At 39.3% G+C, this 21,990-nt stretch overlaps 1 protein-coding gene across 3 annotated transcripts in view; it reads right to left on the bottom strand.

Moving 5' to 3' along the window:
• Positions 1–430: 430 nt before the first annotated feature.
• Positions 431–21,990, bottom strand: part of il6st (interleukin 6 cytokine family signal transduce) — a 31,108-nt gene continuing 9,548 nt past the window's right edge. For 2 of the 3 annotated variants that reach the window (XM_086053132.1, XM_086053133.1), the window contains exons 3-16: positions 19,444–19,746; positions 17,289–17,436; positions 16,029–16,186; positions 14,739–14,893; positions 14,476–14,638; positions 13,797–13,879; positions 12,714–12,975; positions 12,360–12,530; positions 12,089–12,190; positions 10,535–10,678; positions 8,428–8,571; positions 6,703–6,799; positions 5,097–5,178; positions 431–3,712 (exon numbers count right to left, since the gene is read on the bottom strand). In XM_086053132.1, the coding sequence (XP_085909258.1) occupies positions 3,119–3,712; positions 5,097–5,178; positions 6,703–6,799; positions 8,428–8,571; positions 10,535–10,678; positions 12,089–12,190; positions 12,360–12,530; positions 12,714–12,975; positions 13,797–13,879; positions 14,476–14,638; positions 14,739–14,893; positions 16,029–16,186; positions 17,289–17,436; positions 19,444–19,746 (2,606 nt within the window). In that variant the 3' untranslated portion in view covers positions 431–3,118. The remainder of the gene's footprint in view (positions 3,713–5,096; positions 5,179–6,702; positions 6,800–8,427; positions 8,572–10,534; positions 10,679–12,088; positions 12,191–12,359; positions 12,531–12,713; positions 12,976–13,796; positions 13,880–14,475; positions 14,639–14,738; positions 14,894–16,028; positions 16,187–17,288; positions 17,437–19,443; positions 19,747–21,990) is intronic. The other variant, XM_086053134.1, reaches the window with a different exon arrangement.

The raw sequence follows: 21,990 nt of genomic DNA, 5'->3' as shown, positions 1-21,990 counted from the left end.
AGGTGTGGCATATCAAGATGCTGAATAGACAGCATGATTATTGCACAGGTGTGGCTTAGGTTGTAAATAAAAGCCCACTCTGAACTGTGCAGTTTTACTGTTTTGGGGGTGTTACAAAACCAGCAATATATGTGACCACCCTTCATCTCACAAAGTGCAACAAATCTTGCATAGGTTATCAGTACAGTACAATACAATACAGGTAAACTGCACATTTTATAGTGGCCTTTTTTGTGGACAACCTAAGGCACAGTACATGCACTATGCAAGGAAATATAAGAGGACAACTATAGTGTGCAGGCAATTCTTTCCCATCATCAAAACAGCTTTTGTGGAGTAAAAATTCATTTTGACCTTTTATTTCAGGGTATCTACTTTTCGTTGGTACGTTCACTTCTACGTTAAGCGTCAGCACTTCTGCCACCTCTGCTGTAGTGTGATACATCTTTATTTTCATTGTGAAAGGCACTCAAAAACACATTTAAATGAACACTGACTATAGGAATATGTTGTGACCTTGTGACTTGATACGCAGGGAGTTCACAAAGAAGACGGTGACCGACCGATGTTACAAAAACAACAGAACACAAAAGAAACAGGTCACCGATGGTGTTGTGGTACACACGCCTTAGTTGTGTGCGGGCACCGTCGGATCGGTTTCCGCCCAGGGACAATGTCTGTGTGTGTGCCCTGCGACTGGCTGGCGACCAGTTCAGGTTGTAGTCCGCCTTTCGCCCATTGGCAGCTGGGATAGGCTCCAGCGCCTCCCCGCGACCCTGTACAGGATAAGCGGTTTGGAAGATGACATGATGACAAAAGAAACAGACTATCTCAAAGATGCTTAGTTGAAATGCCACACACCTCTGCCATGCTCAAGAGATATTTTGAAATGTAATATGTGGTGTAAATTAGAAAATTGTATTTCTGGTATACCTGCAGAGCTGGGCATTTCACCTATGTGACGGAGAAATTTTAGTAAAATGCCCAGCTCTGTACACTTGTAATACAAAGTCTACTGAACATTACACCCTGGATCAGTCACGAGTCCGTTGTAGGGCAGATATAAAGCCAGACAACTGTTCACACTCACTTTCACAGCATTAGTGAGTGGGAACTGAACCCACGCTGCAAGCACTTGAAGTCAAGCAAGTGAAGCACAGTGACTAATGCAAAGTCATGGAAATGGAAATGTACAATGAAAGCAATTCATTAACTAAATACTAATACTGTCATTAGAAAGCAAGATTATTATACACTCCTCAAAAAATAAAGGGAACATACAGTAGTCACCAAATGTGACTTGCCCTGACTGGAACCAATAACAATTTTGAATCGATTTCACCAGCTTGTGTAACTGGGAGCAACACCAGACAAAAAGCCCCCAGTGGACCATGTGTCATCTCGTCAGGGCCATGCCAAGTCATTATACAGCGGAACCTCGATTTGGACAGAAACTGGACAGAAAATAGTGTCCAGTCCGCTGAAACCACCACTTTCACTGGCTGCAATTGGCCACACTAATGTGGCGGCCATGTTGACGGTCACAATTTTCCCAACAAAAGCAATGCCATGTAAGCAGGAGCGACTGTTCCATCAAGGGTAATGGAACTCATTACATTAGCTTAGCATCGCTGTAGGCACGCAGCTCATAAGGAGCGTGTCGCATCTACGTATTCATAGCAATAACTGTTTTGTTACTCAGGTTCTAGTCGTGTATACATATCTCAAACATTTTTTTGGTACATTTGTAAAGACTTTATCTATGACATTTAATCGTAATGGAGGTGAAAAAAAGTAAGTGCTATGTTCACATCGTGGCTCATGACTGTGACCAGATGCACACCATTAGCCTCCCTTCAAGCACTAGCAAGGTAAGTTTGGTAAGGTACATTTGAAAACGTTTCATATAGTTTCAAGCATTTTTTTTTTTTACATTAATTTACAATCATTTTGTACCGTGGTGGGTATTTTTAGGCTATGAAAAAAGGACTAAACAATTTTGTACTGTATTGGGTGGTTATAAGGCCACGAAAAAAAAGTGCTTGGGTGCAATGGACAATTGGCTCTAACGGACGACTCCTTAGTCCGCTGAATCGAGATTCCACTGTATAAAGTACAGCAAGTAGCAACATGCATGCATACATCTTTACTACTAGACAGACAGCAGAAGTCAAACCCAAACATATTTTTTTCAAGAATAAGTTCCCAGCAGGCCCACTAGTTGAAACACAGCATTCTGATTCATTTTGCGTTTGTGGAATATAAGTTAAGCAGCAAAATGCACTCGTTTTTAGCCATCTCTGGGGGCGGCCATTTTGTCTTCTGTTGACTGAAAATGACATCACAACTCCTCACAACGACCAATCACGGCTGACCTGTTCTCTGAATCTGAGCTGAACGAGTGCATTTTGCTGCTTAACTTATATTCCACAAACACAAAATGAATCAGAATGCCGTGTTTCAACTAGTGGGCCTGCTGGGAACATATTCTTGAAAAACATATGTTTGGGTTGACTTCCGCTTTAAGCCCCGATCCCACTGAGGCGCAAACATTTCCGACTGACGATGAAGGTAAAGAAAATGTGCGTTCAACGTAAGGGTTCATTCAAGGTCGCAAATGTTTACAAAGTGGTCGTCAGACGTTCGCTTGTACTTTTCTTGTCACGAGGAAATATTGAACATGTTCAAAATGTCCTCGCGCCGAGAAAAATCACTAAAACTGTTGCCGAACGTTTTGCGACATTGAACGAACTCCGACGCCAGCGCAACATCCGCTGCCTTCAAAAACACTCGCAATTGCTCAGTGGGATAGGGACTTTAGATATTGAGTGATTTGTGTATGATTCAGTGAATCCAGTCCTTAGTGGCGTTACGACTTGTGTTCCAGTGATCATTCCGACAAAAACGTTGTTCTCGATTCAACAACATCTTCAGAGGATTTTTAACTGGCATATACGCGTTCCCATTATTTTTTTGGAAACCTTTTGTTCTGCTTGGTTAAGCGCAAACAGAACTACAAGTATTTTTTGGGATCACCAAAGACTTGAAATGAACATGCAACATTAAAACATTATTTGTCAGGTAATCTCCAGACCACAAGCTTGTCCTGTAAGTGTTCTCACTGTGGCCTATAGCCACCAAGCTGAGGCATGTAGCTGGAGAGAGATTGGCCGTCTGAAAGTGTTTTCTGCTCATTGGCTTCTCCCGAGGGACACGTGTCCAGCGGCAACAGCACCTCCCGTGGCTCCACCTCAGGAAAGCTGCCATTGTCTTGGTTCCATGCAGAGTGCGTGAAGCAAGGCAGTCGTGAGAACGGTTGGGAAGCTCTGCTGCCCTCCTGCGCCGAGAGGTCGGCGTTCTCCTCAGAGTCCAGAAGCGGCTGCGTGGACTCGGAACGGGAGAAAATGAGCTGCTGAGGTTGGGCGCTTGGGGTCTGGCCTTTGTAACCATTGGAGGCCACCACCGAGGAGTACTGAACAGTGCTGGCTGTGGTGTCAGCGATGTCGGCGCCCTCGTCGCTGTCGGACACACTCTGACGAGGTGAGGACATGCAGGAGGAGCCTCCGATGCCGCTGCTGTGCTCCTCAGACAGATACTTGTCCTTCTTGAGAGCCAGGCTGGTTTTGTCTTCCTCACACATTGATTTTCCGTCACTTACGTCCACGTCAAGCACGCTGATGCCAGACAGACAGTCCTCCTTTGGTGCCTCTGGCTGTGGAAGAACATGAAGAGACAATCTTAAACCAGCAGTAGCGCAGGATTCAGTGAAATGTATAATGCACGTTAACATTCCCGATGACCCCGCACTAGATGAAATTCACCAAGTATTGACCATGGCTAGGTTGACACCGCAGGTCTTAATGCTCAATTCGGATTTTGGGAAAAAAAATCTGTTTTTTTTTTTTTGTGTAACCGTTCATATTACATTATAAATGCGACCTCAGACTTGTCTGCTGTATGAACACATGCGTCACCAAGGTGGCCCGCTTGCGCAGAAGAGACGATGTCACTCCCGAGTGATGTTTACTTTACCGGAGATATGCAGTTGGGTACCAAGTACTGTACTGTACAACAATAATATTATCCATCCATTATCTATACCGCTTATCCTCACAAGGGTCGCGGGCGTGCTGGAGCCTATCCCAGCAGTCTTCGGGCAGTGGGCGGGGGACACCCTGAATCGGTTGCCAGCCAATAGCAGGGCACACAAAGACAAACATCCGCTCTCACAATCACACCTAGGGGCAATTTAGAGAGTCCAATCAATCTACCATGCATGTTTTTGGAATGTGGGAGGAAACCAGAGTACCCGGAGAAAACCCACGCAGGCACGGGGAGAACATGCAAACCCCACACAGGGAGGCCGGAGCCGGGATCGAACCCACGACCTCTGAACTGTGAGGCGGACGTGCTAACCAGTCGACCACCGTGCCGCTAATAATATTATTAGTTGTTTTTTTTTTTTTTTTAAATCAGTGATGCACAGAACCAGCAATAAATGAACCCAGATACAGCGAGGGACGATTGCGCATTTCATATGACCAAAGGGAGTAATAAGCCAATTTAATAATAGGTTATCAGTTGCCGTGGTAGGTTGAATGTTAATGTCGTATGTTAACTTTCATATTTATTTACGACATTAATTAAAAATATTTTAATGCTTGTGGCACATCTACAGCACAACATCTTCAATAGAACTAGAATGTTTAGTGTGGTTTATTGTTTCGAAGCAGTAATATTTGAGCTGTGAACATTATACATATTTGTATGCATGCATGATTGGCATGACAAAATTTTACGATGCTAATGTAATGTAAACAATGTTACTCAAAGCGGAAGTCAACCCAAACATTTTCTGTATAATAAAATGTTCTATGCAGCCACACTAGTCTAAACACAGCATTCTGATTGTGTATTGTGTTCGTGGAATATGAGTTCGGTAGTAGAAATCCACCCGTTTTTGGCCATCTCAGGGGGCGGCCATTTTGTCAATTTTTGGGGTTGACTTCACCTTTAAAACAATGCCTGCATAGTTTACGTTTTTATAATGGCAACGGACACTGGATTGTACCGATTATTTTAATGACAGTCCTTACTTTCAAAGGATAATCAGGGGACCAGTCTCCAATGGTGCTCTTTCTGGGGTTTGGGATCCAAGGCCATAAATTCTTCCTGATCCTGTGTGGGAGGAAACAGATGACTAAAAATTAGCTGCATTCATAAAAGGGATGAAAAGCTGCACATAGTAGTGAGTCATAGTTCACATTTTTTTTATTGACAGCCCACCATCGCGTACCCACTAACTCATGGTGCATACACCTACCCTACTTTATTTTTGATGAAGACTGACTACATTAGTGTTTGACATCAAAAGAAGAGATCAAAATTTCAGCAAGTGAACATTCAATACTCATCTGAATATTAAATCTCATTTCAGTTTAATCTACCTCAAATTTATGTGTTCAAATTATTTTGCTTCCTTAAAATGACATCTTTTCATTACGTACAATGCGATCTTCTAAACTGTGTATCAGATGCAGAAAGCAAAAACAAAGGAATTGGCATCACTGTTGGTTACAATGCAAAGTAGCTAGGGGTGTAACGGTACGCTAAATCACATTTCGGTTCGGTTCTGTTTTTTGGAAACTTCGGTTGGGTATATTTTCGGTACAAAAAACAGATTAAAAAAAAAATGTTTTAATATTTTTATTTTGAAAAGATGACAAGTAAACGGTGCATTTTTTTTTTTTTAGAAAAAACAAAAGCAAACCATTCGGGTGATATTCTAAGAAATTACACCAGAATAAAAAATACACTAACAATAGAGATCTCTTAATTTAGTAAATTATTAAGACACTGAAATCTTTCAAACTCAGCAGCAAAAGCCGATGACACACCTAAGTATTCAAATTAAAGACAAGTTGTCATTACAGTACATGTATACACTTTTTGTGATAAAAAAAATACATACAATAACAGTTACAATTATTGCCAACTATATTAAAACTCTTTTTATAATGAAACATTTTTTAAAAGTCTTTATGAAATGATATACACTTTTTAGGTATGGAAATCTTTGAATGTTCAACAGCATATTGTAATGAATTGGGTTACCTGTGTTGTGGTCGGATTTGTGTGTTACTGAACTGTGATGTTTCCGAGGTTCATGAATGCATCGTACGGCGAGCGAGAGGAGCAGCGGAGAAAGAAGAGCGCGAGCAGTTGTACTTGGATTAATAAAAACGTGATAATTAAACTACGTCTGACGGCGTGTTCCTCTGGAAGACGCTATAATATCGAGCTGGCTTGTTTGCGTATGCCATAATAATGCCATTTATCCCTGCATTTAGGAATTATCACGGCTTCTGGCGTACTGGCTGCTCTTTTGTGCCGCCACCCTCCTCTCCCGCAGTCAATAGGGCCCGTGCGTAAGCTCGCGCTAATAATAAAAACTGTTCAGAAAAGGTACGCAAGGTGGACCGAACCGAACATGCCATACCGAAACGTATTAATACACCCACGTACACCGTTACACCCCTAATAGTAGCAAAGAGGTTTGAAGCTTTCTGGTTATCAGACAGTTTTGTAAAGCTCTAGCTGTAGTGTCTAAGACAGTATTGGATAAAAAGTCTATTTTTAGATGTCATCACTAAGAGGCAGAACTCCTTCCTCAAGACATGCAAACAATCCTTCTCTACTTACACGTCTTTTTTGTAGATGCACAGCAACATGCTGAAGAGAACCACAAAGAGAACGCCAAGACTAACTCCAACCACAATCATCTCGATCTGCCCTGGTGCTGTGGGAAACAAACAATTTCAGGACCATTCTACCACAGATTCAATATTCAATGAGCCACTGCCATTGTCAGCTACTGTGTGTTAGAAAAGAAATATGGTGTATATATTTAAAATATAGCGATACAAAATGAAACATCCTATCTTTTAGGTTGCCTTCTAACCTAACATCACTGGTCTGAATGCATTAATTTTTAAAACAATTCAACACATAAACCTCAAGTTTACAAATTACCTTTTTTTTTTTTTTTTATTACCGGTAAAAAAAATGTTTTTTTTTCTAGAAATGCTGACAATGAAAATTAATTTAATCTAAAATGAGAAATAATTTGACTGGACTATCGCATACAAAGGTGCTTTAGAGTAAGACAAGGTACCTATTTTACATTAGAAAAATCTCTCAACACACCAAATGAAAACGTCACACAAAAACATCAATACTGAAATAGCGATCTCATCTGAATTTACTCTTTATTTACAAATTTATTTACCCAGTGTGAAATGTAGGCCTTTTTAATTCGCAGGAAGCCATGACTTATTCTGTTGTATGATATATATATATATATATATATATATATATATATATATATATATATATATATATATATATATATATATATATATATATATATATATATATATATATATATATATATATGAATACATATGAATGGCATAAATACATATGATTGGCATAAATAGCTGGACAAGGATTCAGTACCTGTAATTAATTAAGCAATATCACACTCAAGGTCATGTTGTACTATACTGTACATCATCATGGCTGCGATTTGGTTGTAGGTCAAAGATAAATACAACCGTGAAGACATCACAACATCGAGTGTGATCTTGACTTTTTTTTTTACAGTTCCCCAAGCATTAACTACTAGTAACAACTGACATTTACGATTTATTATGGTTTATTTAATCATTTTTTCTGCTCCACCAACACCAAGAGTTCCGCAAACAGTGACGTTAGTCACAGAGTTTAGATTAGCCAAAGCGACAGCGTCAACACTGACAAAAAAATGAAACAAATGAAATGTAGGGCTGCAAGTTTGCAACTAAAAATAATTTTAATTGATTAATCCGTCAATTATTTTTTCGATTAATCAAACTTTTGGGGGGGTTAATTTCTATCCCTTAATTAAAAAAAAAAGACATTATTTCAAATTGGCAGTGCAGAAAGGTGCACAAATTGATGCACGAACATAGAGCTCTTGAGGTCTTTTTTTTAAAGGTAAACGTTGAGCTCAAATTACAAAAGGACATGGACTGACTATAGAACAATATAGACTGTGTCAGTCTCTACTGCCACATAAAGATTTTCAGGGTTGCCCACAACCTCACCACCTATGTTAATCTAGAGACAAAATAATCACATTCACACGCTTGACCTCTTATGAATTCCATTTAAATCTTACATATTGTCGCTCATCATACTTGACCTATGAAAAACGTGCTTGCTTGGTTTATTTGTATTGAGTGCTGAGCCCCACTGCATTTCCATTTATGTCCACTGGGTGGCACAACTAATTTGAAAAGGAGTTTCAAGACACTCCCGCTTCACAAGCAAATGAATGAGCTGAAGCGCCTCTAAAATGTTTGTGCAACAAATGATCCCACTCACCATATTTCAGGGTGGTAAATGAATGATTTGTGCCATCCGTTGAGCCTCCATTGGTGGATGCCCTGATCCAGGCATCATACTTGGTGTTGGCTGACAGTGAAGTCAGGACATATGAGGTGACGGTAGCTGGTACGGTGATTGCTGCTAATAAGGGAAAACAGATTTGTGGGCAGTTTTTAATACAACAAAATGACTTGTACACTCCCCTACTAAAGAATTGATGGACTGAAAACGTGGGTTTGGCATCAAAAGAAGAATATGAGACGAGATCAACATTTCAGCTCACCCCAATCCCTCCCCCCCAGTTATTTACAACTGAATGTGATGCATAATTTACTGTGCATATAGTGAAACCCCACAAATTCACAGTTCGGCATCCACAAGTTTGCTGATTTTTTGGGACACCTATCCTCTGCTATTCCCTGAAAATTTTTTTCTTTAGTGTTTTTGGGCTAAAGCCAAAGCAATAAAAGTTGACTTTGGCACCATCTGGTGGATTAGCGGTGCTGTTGTTAGGGTTAATTTATTGATAGTGGGGTTTTATTCTGCTTTTGGGAAGCCCTTCATCTCCTTGTCCTTAATGAACTTTTTTTTTTTTTGCATGATGGAAGATACCTTGCTCCCTGCCCCGAATGAATTTGGTTGCATTTACTTAATTATTTATTTTAACAGATTAGGTGACGGCAATAGCATGACATCCCGAGAGCATGATTCTTTTGAATTGTCTTCATTTTGCTGCTGCTGCCATCACATGTTACATCTTTAATGACGGTTAATGAGGCCCTGCCAGGAGAAGCCATACAAGCCAGCGTAGAGCTTATCTGTTGGGGAACATGAGCACATCCTTGGTAAAGCCTGATCCTGTTTCATAAAAAAAACATTCAGGCTTGTTTTTGTGCTTTTTGGAATACTTTTAAAGATTCATCTGATCCAGTACTCTTTTACTGACTTTTTATCCTCAATTATAAACCGCTTTTAAGGAGTATGTGAATTAGGGCTGTGCAATTAATCGAAATTCAATTACGAAATTCAATTATGATTTCGATTATTACACTCCACGATTACAAAATTGGCATAATCATAAAATAACGAATATTAATACTAATTTTGAGTTGTTTTGAGGCATGCGCACACAAGTTACTCCGCCGCGTCCGGCTAGCCGGCAAGACCCGCCACAGGAACGACTTGTAAACAAGCATGGCAAGTCGAAATCGCTTATTTGGTTACATTTTACATTTTACAATCAGCATATTAAATCGATAATTTATCAGAAGCAAATTACTTTAACTTTGTTGACTATGTGTAAATATTACTTTAAAAACAAAACAAAAAAGGCTCCAGACAAAGGTCTAAATGTATAGCTGAATAGCATGTCTGTTATTCTGTCAAAATTGGCATTTTACTCCAAGCAGTTTACCACTCTGGCAATGTATAAGTGCATAACAAGTTAACTCGTTTGTTTATACAAGGAAACCATACTTTAATTTATACATTTGCACTTTAAATAAAAATAAATAAATAAATGTTGTTGGGTACAAAACGAACTTAAATTATAGCGTTTCAAAGAATGTTGTCTTAATATTTTTTACATGTTTAAATCTGTTCTTGTTTTGTAGCAAAAAATAAATAAACGTTTGAATGATCGTGATTTCAATTATTACCAAAATAATCGTGATTGTGAATTATTCGTTTAGGGCCACCTCTGATAGTTTCGAATGAGATATTTCCAGCCTATGCACGAACAAGTTATAAATTGTTCTCCGCTGATCAAAATTAAGTACCAACCTTGCACTGAGTGCTTCAGTTCGGTGCATACAAAAATTAGATGAATATCAAACTTTGTGCATTTCATTAATTGCGTCACCGTCATTAGTTAAACTTCTTCCACTTATCGGATAGAATCTTATATTATGTCTTCTATGTTTCAATAGCACTAAAATATAAACATTGTCCAAGCAAATCATCTTATTTCAAGCTGGTTTCTCATGTCATTCTTTTAATTTCCAACCCAAAACGTTTCGGTCTACAGCAAAAATAAAGGAGGGGAATATTGCAAAGAAATGTGCAAAACTGAAGCCTACTTCTGGAAGCCACTAAAGATACATACAGTGTTCAATCCCACTTGAGTAGAAAATTGTGTAGTTTGTGATGAAGCCTTGTCGTTGTTGTTGGGGAATTTCATTCCACACAAGCTCTGCTTCATTTCGTCCTTGTTTACCATTCAGTCGCACAGAGGGGCCCACCAAAGGAGCTGGAAAAAAAAAAAATAAATAAATTTTTTTAAAAAAGAATAGATCATCAAGAAAATATAACCAAAATCATTCAAATGGTTTATGTATGAGTAAAAGTAAGACACATATCAGGCACATAAAACAACGTTTCTCTGTGGGGAAGCAGGTAAAATTAACTTTCATTTTATTTTCTACCATTCAACAACCTTTTTTTTTAAACTTTTTTTTAAGGATTTCAATTTAAGAATTATATATAGTAGGGTGTATTCACAACAGAAAAGCGCCTCGGTCCGCTTGTTTGGTGTGGTTTCGTTTGGTGTAGTTCGCATTCATACACTACTTTTTGCAAGGGAACTATATTCTGTAAACACATTGACACGTGTAACGCTCGGTTCTCCCATTGGACAGAAATGATGAGGGTGGCATGCAGTGTACAGAAGAAATGGAGGAAAACATGGAATTACGACAGTACATGCTGCATTCCTGCTCTGCATATTTGCGCTGTTATTAGAGTTGCAAACGATTCATTTGTGTGTATTCACACCTACATAAAAAGTCCGGACAAGCGTGTGAAACGAAACCTGGTCCGTTTAGAGTGGCCCAAACAGTGTAGGTGTGCAAAACTGTGCATACACACATAGTTTTTGTTAAGCCAAAATTAACAATGTAACAAGGTTGGCATTTTCTATATAAAAAAAAAATACAAATACGGAATGAGCACTTCAAATGCTTCTAATACCCTCCATAACAGATAATGTCAAGATAAACTTGCTAAGAACGTATTGTACTCCTCTGTATGCTGCTCCTTTGTGGACAATGTTTAAAAATCTAACATGAATAAGGTTGCCGACAATGACTGCGTGCATATGCATATTAACTGGAATGCCAGGGTGGTGCAGTGCTAGTGGACTGTTCTGTAGTGCAGGAGTTAACGGGGAAGTCAACCCAAACATTTTCCTTACAATGCACATGCACTAGTCTAAACATGACATTCTGATTAATATTGTGTTTGTGGAATATGACATAAACAGCTAAATACAACCCTTTTTAGCCATCACGGGGGGCTGCCATTTGTCACTTGCTGTCAACTGAAATTGACATCACAGTTGCTCAAGGCTCAGGTAACAACCAATCACGGCTACCCCGTTTTCTGAAGCTTTTCCTGCTTAACTCATATTCCACAAACACAATATGAATCCAAATGAGATGTTTAAGACTGGTGAAGGCGCACAGAACATATTATTGCAAATCATTTTTGGGGGTTGACTTCCTCCTTAACCCTTGTATGGTCTATACTAATATCACATAACTGACACATTGCCATCCCACATCCCAAGTTAAAATGCAAACCTGATCTTAACGGTACTGGAATGGACCGCCTGGTGCAATTGTTAATCAACATTTCAGACATGATGAACATGCAGCCTTACCTCGTTCCTCAAGAAAAGCTCCAACTCTTGCTGGTTGTCCTGTCCATCCAGAGTATATGGGATACACAGATATGTTGTAGCAAATAAACTTCTCTAGGTTGCCTATGGGTAAGAGAGATCAAGCATGTTTTAATAATTAGAACAAGGTGACATTGAGCAGAAATTTTGACACGCTTCTTTTAATGCCCTCACAAATTCATCAAAGTGCAATATTCATTCAAACAAATGCACAGAAGGAGTGGTCATCCCATCATGGAAAAAACGAAGTTACCTTTAATTGTAGTTTGTTGGGTGCTTTTGTTTTCCCTCTGCCAGTCCATATCATTAGCACTAACCCACTCCACAACATATTGTGTCACATCTGTATTGTTGGGGGGATTCCAGTTTAGTAAAAATTGGCCCCCTTGTGAGTGCACTTTAAGCCCCTGCACTGGGTCAAGATCTGAAACGCATACGATAAAATAAGTCTTCCTATTGCCAGTTCAGAGCTTATTGCTTTAACAATGGACAGAACATGAATGCAAGTGGATTTGATATAAAGTACAATTTTCATACGATATAGAACAGGACTGTAATATTTATTTCTGATGCCTTTATTCTACTTCAATTGAACAGAGCCACCTACCAAGCGCTTTCTCTGGGATACCGAGTGATGTCTGAGGAGACTGCCCCTCAGAATTGATGGCGGTGACATGCACTCGAGCACTCATGTTGTCCGGCAGGGTAATCTGTTTTAAGACGGTGAATTTCTGGCGAGGGAAGCTGTCGGCCTCTGACCCGCTGACAGGAATATTTTCCCATGACATATTTCTATTCATCAAATCTTCTTTTCGGGTTTGAATCTTTATCTTGAAGCTCGTTATCCTTCCGTTTGAAAACACAGGATTCTGTCATGGCAAAGTAACAGATTGTATGTAACAATTTCAAGGAGAATCCTATCAACTGTTGCAGAGAGAAGCCACTGATTGGATACATAAAAGAAGGCCGACCCACGGACGACCCACGGCCTTCCATGTATTCAAACTTCCACAATTCAGTGCCATTAGCACTTAAAACGATTCTGACAGTTGAGGAGAAAAATTCAAAGCGTTATCTTCAAAAAGAGACCAAAACTATGCCGATACTACAAATGGTTCAAGTACAGCATCAAATTTACTTTGGTGCACCTTTTTTTCAGGTAAAGCTGCCAGGTGGAATTGCAAAGGGCTACATAAAGTCAATTTAAAAATATCCTTTGGGGGAATTACGACACAGTTTGGGTTTAGTAACAACTTCTACAACCGTGCATTTTGCACTCATTTATTTAAACACGTAATGCCAACATTTCCAGCGATAAACAGAATCTAAAAGACTTTCCTTCATCACTTCATCACTAAATACGAGAGGCGGGCATTCCGTCAGACTGACGGACCTGACAGACGCCCGTTTTGCTGACGATTGACGGGACGCTTTTTAAAAATGACAGACCACGCCCTGTGGAAGTGGATTTTCGTCCGTCGACGGACCAACAGACTTGTGACGGATAACTGACATATTGACTGACGAATTGACTACAATTCGGTTTGTCACAAAACATGAAGGACTGATGAATAACGGATTGGTATCCTGGCCGCTGACGGATGACGGCCCACCTCTGTTAAATACCTGTAAGACCTTAATGACAGGGTTGTTTACTTGGGTTGTAGTTGAATGAGATTATGGAACTTACCTTACAAACGAACTTCACTTGACGCTCATTAATGTGTTCACCTTCTGTAATTATCTTCCATAAATCCGGTTTACTTGTTGGTTCTATACCAAAGGAGAACAAAAAACAAACGGTTGCGGCAGGACCTCTTTAAAATTCTTGATTAACTGAAAGATTTGCTTGCTACCAATTAATAATAGGTTTTGCTTTCTTTAATGGAGAAAATAAATTTCTTCGTAAATGTACCGGTAGTCTTATATAATGTTCTTCTGTCCGTACATAAGTACTACTGTACTGGCAACAATGGATAAACTCGTAATATTCTAAACCAGGCGTGTCCACACTTTTTCAGCATGAGAGCTAAATGACCAAGTCCAAATTATCTACCTACTTTATTTATTTAAAAATATACTTAGTAAGTACAATGGTGAGGCACACAACAAGACGTATGACCGGATGCCCTGTATGTCAATCAAATGACAAAAACAGATGATAGGCGAGTTTACTTTACGTTTGTTTCAAAACTCATTCACTGCCGTTGACAAGCAGCTACAGCAAATTATATCACTGGAATAAAACTGGGAGGGCTGGCAGTGATTTGTGTTAATGAGAGCTGCCAACACTCCCTTCGCGAGCGACTGGTAGCTCACGATCTACTTAATAGGCACCCCTGTCCTAAACAAGCCCCCATGATACTCACTGTATTTGTGTGTTTTCTTGGTAACGTTGGCACTCCAATTGCTCCAATAGCCATATTCCTTGTCGACATGTTTGCAGCGCACTTGAGTGGTATAAACCGTGTCTGGTTGCAGGTTTTGGAGTCTAAAGTACTCTGTGTCTTTGGCAATATCAACGACAGGTACCTAAATGACAAAGAAAAAAAAGTTAGAACCTCTAAACTTTTCAATTTGTTACATTTATCCCCAACAATGATTCTTGGCTCTGTAAATAAAGCATACTTACACTAATCCAACTGTTTGATCCATTTAGGCAATACCTGATTTGGTATTTCAATGCAATCTTTTGTTTAGGAATTGGATGCTTCCAGCTTATGAGAAGTGATGTTGGAAATGTCTTCTCTGAAAAGACTTCAACATTTGATGGAGGGTTTGTTTTAGCTGCAACAAAACAAACAGTAATCACGCAGTGCAGTCATCCTTAATAACAATGCCTTCTAAGCCTCAAATGTAAATGATTGTCAGATGCACTTTTATAGTATATACTACAAACTATTTTCTTTACATCTTAACTGTTACATCAGTACACAGGTCGCTAAGAAAATAATTTATTCTGATTAAAAGCCTGATCAGAATAAAAATGCTTCATGTACATATCCCATTTGGAATATTCTAACCCGATCAAGCCCATTCGGATCAAGACTTTATTCTGAACGAGAGGGGTGGTTCATGTCGATTGATAATCCAATTGGCCTGCATGAAAACACTTACTCCCAAATTTCTGAACAAGCCGCACGTCTGTGACGTCAGAAAGACAGCCAGCTGTAGGAAGAGTCCTAGTGGTCCAGATCTAACTTCCATTTAAACATCATCACTGTTGGGTGGAAACCTCCCACGTCCAAGTTTGGTCTATCCATAATTTTTCACAAATCGATACTGTTAGTGAGTCCCCATGTGGGTCTGTTATTTTTACAAACTAATTGAAAGTGTTAAAAACTGCTTGTTCTGTTTGACGATTAAATATGAATGGCTCAACAAACATGACTTTTTTTTTGTTTCCTAAAAAGTGATGGTTTTAGAGATGCAAAGATTCTGATGGAGGCCACTGTGCCCAATGGTCCAGTCCAACCGCAGTTTGTTTTTGTACCTATCCACATATCTCTGCCTTGAGACGATCCTGTCTTGAAGGTCTACGGACAATTCCGTTGACTTCATGCTTCAACTGTGGGGCCTTTTACTGTATACACATGTGTGTCTTTCTAAAGCATGTCAAATCAACTGAATTTACCACAGGTGGACAGGTGGTATTTTTTATTATTTTCAGTAAAAGTGGATTAAAAAAAATCATATTGTAATAATGAGTTGTATGATTTCATAATAAATGTAATCCATTTTGGAGTAAGTCTGTTCCAAAACAAAATGGGGGAAAAGTGAAGCACTGTATAATTTGCGGATGCATTGTACGAGGAGTGTCAGAAAAGTTCCAAGATTATTGTCAAATAAAGATTTTCCAAAACATTAGTCATCGTTAATGCTAAAGCAGAGCTGTGCTGACCATAATTATTCAAGGCCTTACCAAACCAGTTAGTTTCTTGTCTCAGATGTTCAGACTCGACAGTTCCCAGATGATTGTGAGCCACTACCCAAATGTCCATGTCCAAATGAAACGGGAAAGATTCCATGGTCACTGTACCATTGTTTTCTTGTGTTGACACAACGTAGGCCTGATTGGTCCTGAAAATGCACACACGCATACACACATGCAAGTTCCAGCCTTAAAATATCAAGTCAATATAAAAGTCATTAAATCTGCTGCCAATGTTTTAAATGTTTTTGATTACCAGTAGATCTTTTTTTTTTTTTTTTTTAACAATATCTTGTAATTTACAATGCGAACTCTCATAATGTACTACAGAATTGCTGAGATACAAGGTAAAAATATTTTTCACCCTCTCAATCCGGATTTTTGGGCAGGGCTTAAACGGAAGCGCAATTGATTGACACAATCAAAGAACAGCATGAGTCACCACTCTGCCACTATATAAGTACTCAACGCCCTCATTTCAGATGTTGATAGTCTGCGCAATTGTTACTTCCTTATTGATAATGCACTGCAGACAATACGCTAACAACTAATAATAAACTAGAAAAAAATTTAATAGAATCTAAAGAAAACATCTTAACCAGGGGTGGGTGGAGGTTGCTGTTTAATTGTTCATCCCTAATGGCTGTCCCTTAGAGATAGGGGTGAGTAGATAATTTCTGAAAATGTGCAAATACGCAAATGCGGTATATGCGCAAACAACCTCTGCATTCGTCAAAACAGATGAAAGAACTTTCTTCCGACACGGGTAAATAGCGGAATCCTATATCAGTCGACTGTTACAGAGCACCCGTAGGAACTTGAAAAAAGATGTCTTCAACAACTACCAAAGATGACAATATCCAATGTTTAGGCTTCATACCTGTTTACTTCATATTTGCATAAGTAATCATATATAAATGTACCGGCGGTAAGTGACACAGTGGTATGTATTCCAGCCACCGGAGGCATTAAGCGCAAATATTTTCACAACTCAACCGTGTCGGGACGTAAGAAAGTGTGACATTTGAGTGACAATTGAAAGGAGTGTGTTTTCAGTGCATTCAGCGAATGCATACACAGCGTCTAAAAGAGGAGAGAACAGCTTGATATTTTACGATTTTGAAGCCTCAATTTACATTTATATACGTGACTATTTTCTTAATCATTCAAATTTGGCAGGGTGGTTAACAACACTCCTCTCTGCAGTGTATCAAATTCAGAACACATTCAGATGGGATGAATTATACTCACTGGATGACTTCAACATGTAACGTATATGTTGTTGGCATTTCCTTGGTGTGGTGTTTTGTTGGTTCCCATGAGCACTTGAAGTATTTTGACATATAATATACCTCCTGAAGTGCAATACAGGTCAGATTCTTGGGTTTCTCTGGAAGATCTAATGGTGGCATAGAAAAAAAAACAAGTCAAAGGTAAAAGGCTATATTTCAGGAATTCAGACATTGTGAAACTCTGAAAATGAACACTGTGGTTCTGATATACAGGTCGTGTACATCATAATAGGACATTTAATACTACATGAAAGTCTGACGAGTAGTTGAAATTTGTGACTGGCATTGCGGTAACAAGAAATACTGTATGCCCTGATGTTACCTTAGCTAACTTGGCCCTAGGACATCTTTTCAAATCGAAAGGCTTAAATGAATATTAGTTCAAGAGCTTCAAAACCTTAAAATTTAAACAGCAGATCTGTGGTTGACAACGCGCTTGAAAGGGACATATAGTTTTTGACTGGTACTACACTTGTCACATAACATTCAAATTTTTGTTTACAAGGTACATTTTTGCTTGTGTTGTTTCCTATCTGTTTAGATCATTGATATTAATTTTAGCAAAGGTGGGCATTCCGTCAGACTGACAGAACGGCCCGTCAGCCCGTCACTGACAGACGCCCGTTTTACTGAAGACTGACGAATGACGGGGCCCCTTTTAAAAATGACAGAATGATGAATGACGGAAGTGGGTTTTCATCAGTCAGTGTAATCGTCACTAACTAACTAGCTAGCTAACTAACTGACGGACTGTCACTTACAGACCGTTGATCCGTCACTGGCGGATGCCTGTTTTTTGGACGTTTTTTGGGGGGACCGACTGACTGTCCAACGGACCTCTGACGGACTAACTGACGGACCTAAATGACAGACTGACTGACAGACTGACGATTACAAGTCAGATTGTCAGAAAAATGACGCACTGACAAATGACGGACGGGTACCCTGGCCGCTGACGGACGAGTAAAATGTAAAATCCCCACCACTGAATTTTTAAATCAGTAGGATTAGTTTCCCAAGTGAAAACGAAAAAGGGAGGACGGAAAAGAAGTCTCTTTATCCTGATGAAAAGTGAAAAATAGACCAATGACGTATACTTCAAAGAGAACTTAAACTGGAAATCAAGTAAAAAATGTTCTATTTTGTATGTGACCCTTGACCTCAGCTTGCCCGAAGTGTCTTGATCCACTGTACGCATAAAATTACGATTCTGCCACAGATTTAACTGATGTTTTGACCTTTGTTGGGGTGATAAGAGTATTAATTTGGGATACACCAAAATGAAAATTCTTGGCTGAAACCGAAAACTGAAAAAAAGGAAACCAATAATGAAAACCAATACTCTGAAAGAAATTCTAATACTGTAACTTGATTTTTTTTTTTTTGGAAAGGCTATGGTCCCTATTGCAGGACAATTCCGATTTTTTTTCTTTTGCCCAATGCGTCATCATATCTGATTTTTACGTCAATGTGAAATGGAATTGCCATTATTATTTTTTTTCTACCCCAAATACGAAAGTGAAAATGCACTTTGGGGCACTGCTCGGCCGAACATTTTCGGTGGCTGAATTTTCGGTGCATCCCAAGTATTAATCATTGGAAAAAGGACCCAGAAAGTCAATTCAAGGTAATACAAGAAAATTCTATGGTGCAGTCACAATATACAAAAGTGTATGGAACTACGTGTGGTTCTGAGTAGTAGGGAAAGAAAAGATGAGTGAATTTATCAATAAGAATTCTGCCGGTTGTGCGGAATGGCTGATAACGGCCATGTTGAAGAAAATGCAACAAAATAAGTGCAGTACTTGGCAACTTCAAGCAGAATTATTCTGCACAAGGCATCTTGGCATTCTTTCATAAAATTCAGAGAGATTCTCCAATTCAATACTGTGTTTGATTATCCAAAAAAATCATCATCAACCATAGTTGTTCGGGGAACTTTAATCAGAGGCCAATTTCTAGTCAGACAACAGGTTGATCCAGAGGCCTTGGGGAGCAATCATTACGCATCTGCATCGAGGTAATCTTCAGCGAGCAACCGTGAGAGATTAGTACAGGTAGAATTTGATGTCACCACTTTATAATATACTGTATATGAGTTAAAAAAAACTTACAGGCTTTTGTTAGGCGGATCCCATTAATGAATTTGCCCCTGTTGTTGAAAACATAGGCGGACTTTATCTTGCAGTGACAAAATAACCACTCTGAGTCTTCATTGTCAACAGGAATAGTCACACTAAGTGCTGACTCGTTGATCTTAGTGTACTGATTGCTAGGGATAATGATCTGGGAAAGATTCCAGTACAGGTCGTCTGCTGTGGCTTCAGTTGTGTTAATGATCACACATGTAGCTGTGAAGTTAGTCCCCATCTGGAGCACTGGAGACTGCGGTGTTATCACCAAATGGCTTCCAGCTTCTGAAATAGAAATGATAACTGTGATTTTGAGCCATTCATTTTGACAGTCAACAGAGAACTCCCAACAACATACGTACCTATCTACCCCTGCGTAAAAAAGGAATTAACCCCTGAACCTAAAAACTGGTTGTGCTACCCTAGGAGGCGGGAAGTGCAGCAGCCCCGGTGGGTTCCTCACAACCCGTCTGGGACTTGAGCTCCGATCACGTGTGAACCTGTCTCTGCATCGAATTGAAGTATATTACTGTGATGTACGTATGAAGTAGGGCTGTGATATGGTTGTTGAATATAGCGATATGGATACGTACCTAAAGATATTAGGTTTTTTATTGTACGTCATTGCGATACGGATATTTTTTCTATATATTATGCAGGCCTCATTGGAAGTGTCAATGGTGTATGTATCATGCATTTCACATTAGTTCTCATGACTATCCCACCCAGCAAAAATTGGTTGAATAGACGTAGAATAGACATCACTTGTGTCCGTTGAAAAAACTTCCGAACTTGGTTGAAAAGTGAAAGGTGAAAAGACATAATTTTCATGTCGTTGAAAAGACATCCTTTTACAGTCTAAATTTGGTTGAAAATTGAAAAACAGAGCTGGGCAGTCCGTCCCAGCAAGAAATGGACTGGAGCCATTTTTGGGGGCAACGGCGAGGGTGTGACACATTTTGGGGGAAAAAAAGGGCTTGATTAAGTAACGGTGGAAGTGGATTTTAGTCCGGCCCACTCATCGGTCCTCATGCGTGTTACATGGTCACGAGGCAACCAATCTCAACCTACTCGGTGAAATGCGTATGTTAACATGGCAGGGAGGTCATTGTTTGTTGTGCGGTGCTCAGTCATGGTTTCATAAAGTAGAATGCATGTGTTTAGAATTGTGGCAAATTCATATATTTTGTGTCATGATACTTTTTAATATTTTTAATATAATAATTGAATGTATAAAACACCAACGTCAGTCTGCAGAGTGTGTCAGTGACAATCACTCTGATTGGCTGCCAGCCAGGAAGTCCATCCCCATTCAAAATGGTGCGCACGAGTGACATATATTTTAAATATCCATAATAAATTAAAATTACGATAGCAAAGAAAAATTACATTTTCGAGACAATAGTTTGTTAACATCATGCAAAATTAAAAGCAATTTAACTTTATTTATATAGCGCATTTCACAACAGCTGCAAATGTAACAAAGAACTTTACATATAAAAAAACAAAACAATAATACAACAACAAAGATGGCAAAACACAACCCAAATTCAAACGACTATTTTTGGGCTAAATTTGTACCATGTTGGATGGGCTACAACAATAGCCAGTTTTCAATGACTGTTTTTGGGCTAAATTTGGACCACAATGAAGGGATAAACAAAACCCAATTATCAACAACTATTTTTGGACTAAATTTGGACCACATTGGACGGGCTATAACACAACCCAGTTTTCAACGACTAATTTTGGACTAAATTTGGACCACATTGGATGGGCTAAACACAACACAATTATCAACCAGTCTTTTTGGGCTAAATGTGGACCACATTGAACGGGCTTTAACACAACCCAGTTTTCAACGACTATTTTTGGGATAAATTTGGACTATGTTGGAGCGGCTATAACAACCCAGTTTTCAACTACTATTTTTGGACTAAGTTTGGATGACCCAAACACAGCCCAATTTTCAACGACTATTTCTGGGCTAAATCAAGTCTAAAACGGACATACCAGATTTAGCCCAAAATCCAACGTCCAGAAGACGTCTGGTGCTGGGTGGGTAATAGCTGCCTTCACACTTTTGGGTACATCAAGTCGTGTAAACACATGCCCAGTTATTTTGCAAACGGGAGATATTTTTCTGCGGTTTGCCTTGTCATTCACACTCCCCCGAAGATTTTTTTTTTCCCCATCGAAAACGAAAGCTTCTGAAAACTTCAACTGTTCAACTTTAATCACGGGATTGGGATGGTACAGGATGAAAAGTTCACGGGAGCAGATGGGAGCGGGAGAGTCAATGAGGACGAGGGGGCAACAAACCTTTTTTTTCTTTAATGTAGCTGACCCCGAAAACAGGACATCCCTAGCTCGAAACATTGCAATTAAGAAACCTGAGACCCAGCCAGTCTTGTGACTCAGAAAAGGCAAAACACCACTGCCCTCACATTCAATCACACTGTGAAAAACACCAGCTAGTGTATGTCATGCCATCTCTGCCTGGTAAGCCTATTCTGCTGTTTCACAAAT

This window comes from Filicampus tigris, chromosome 15 (assembly GCF_054856515.1).
Source record: "Filicampus tigris isolate MCC_2025a chromosome 15, RoL_Ftig_1.0, whole genome shotgun sequence".
Taxonomy (NCBI): domain Eukaryota; kingdom Metazoa; phylum Chordata; class Actinopteri; order Syngnathiformes; family Syngnathidae; genus Filicampus; species Filicampus tigris.
Note: the sequence above shows the minus strand (reverse complement) of the source record. Positions and strands in the feature narration are given on the sequence as shown.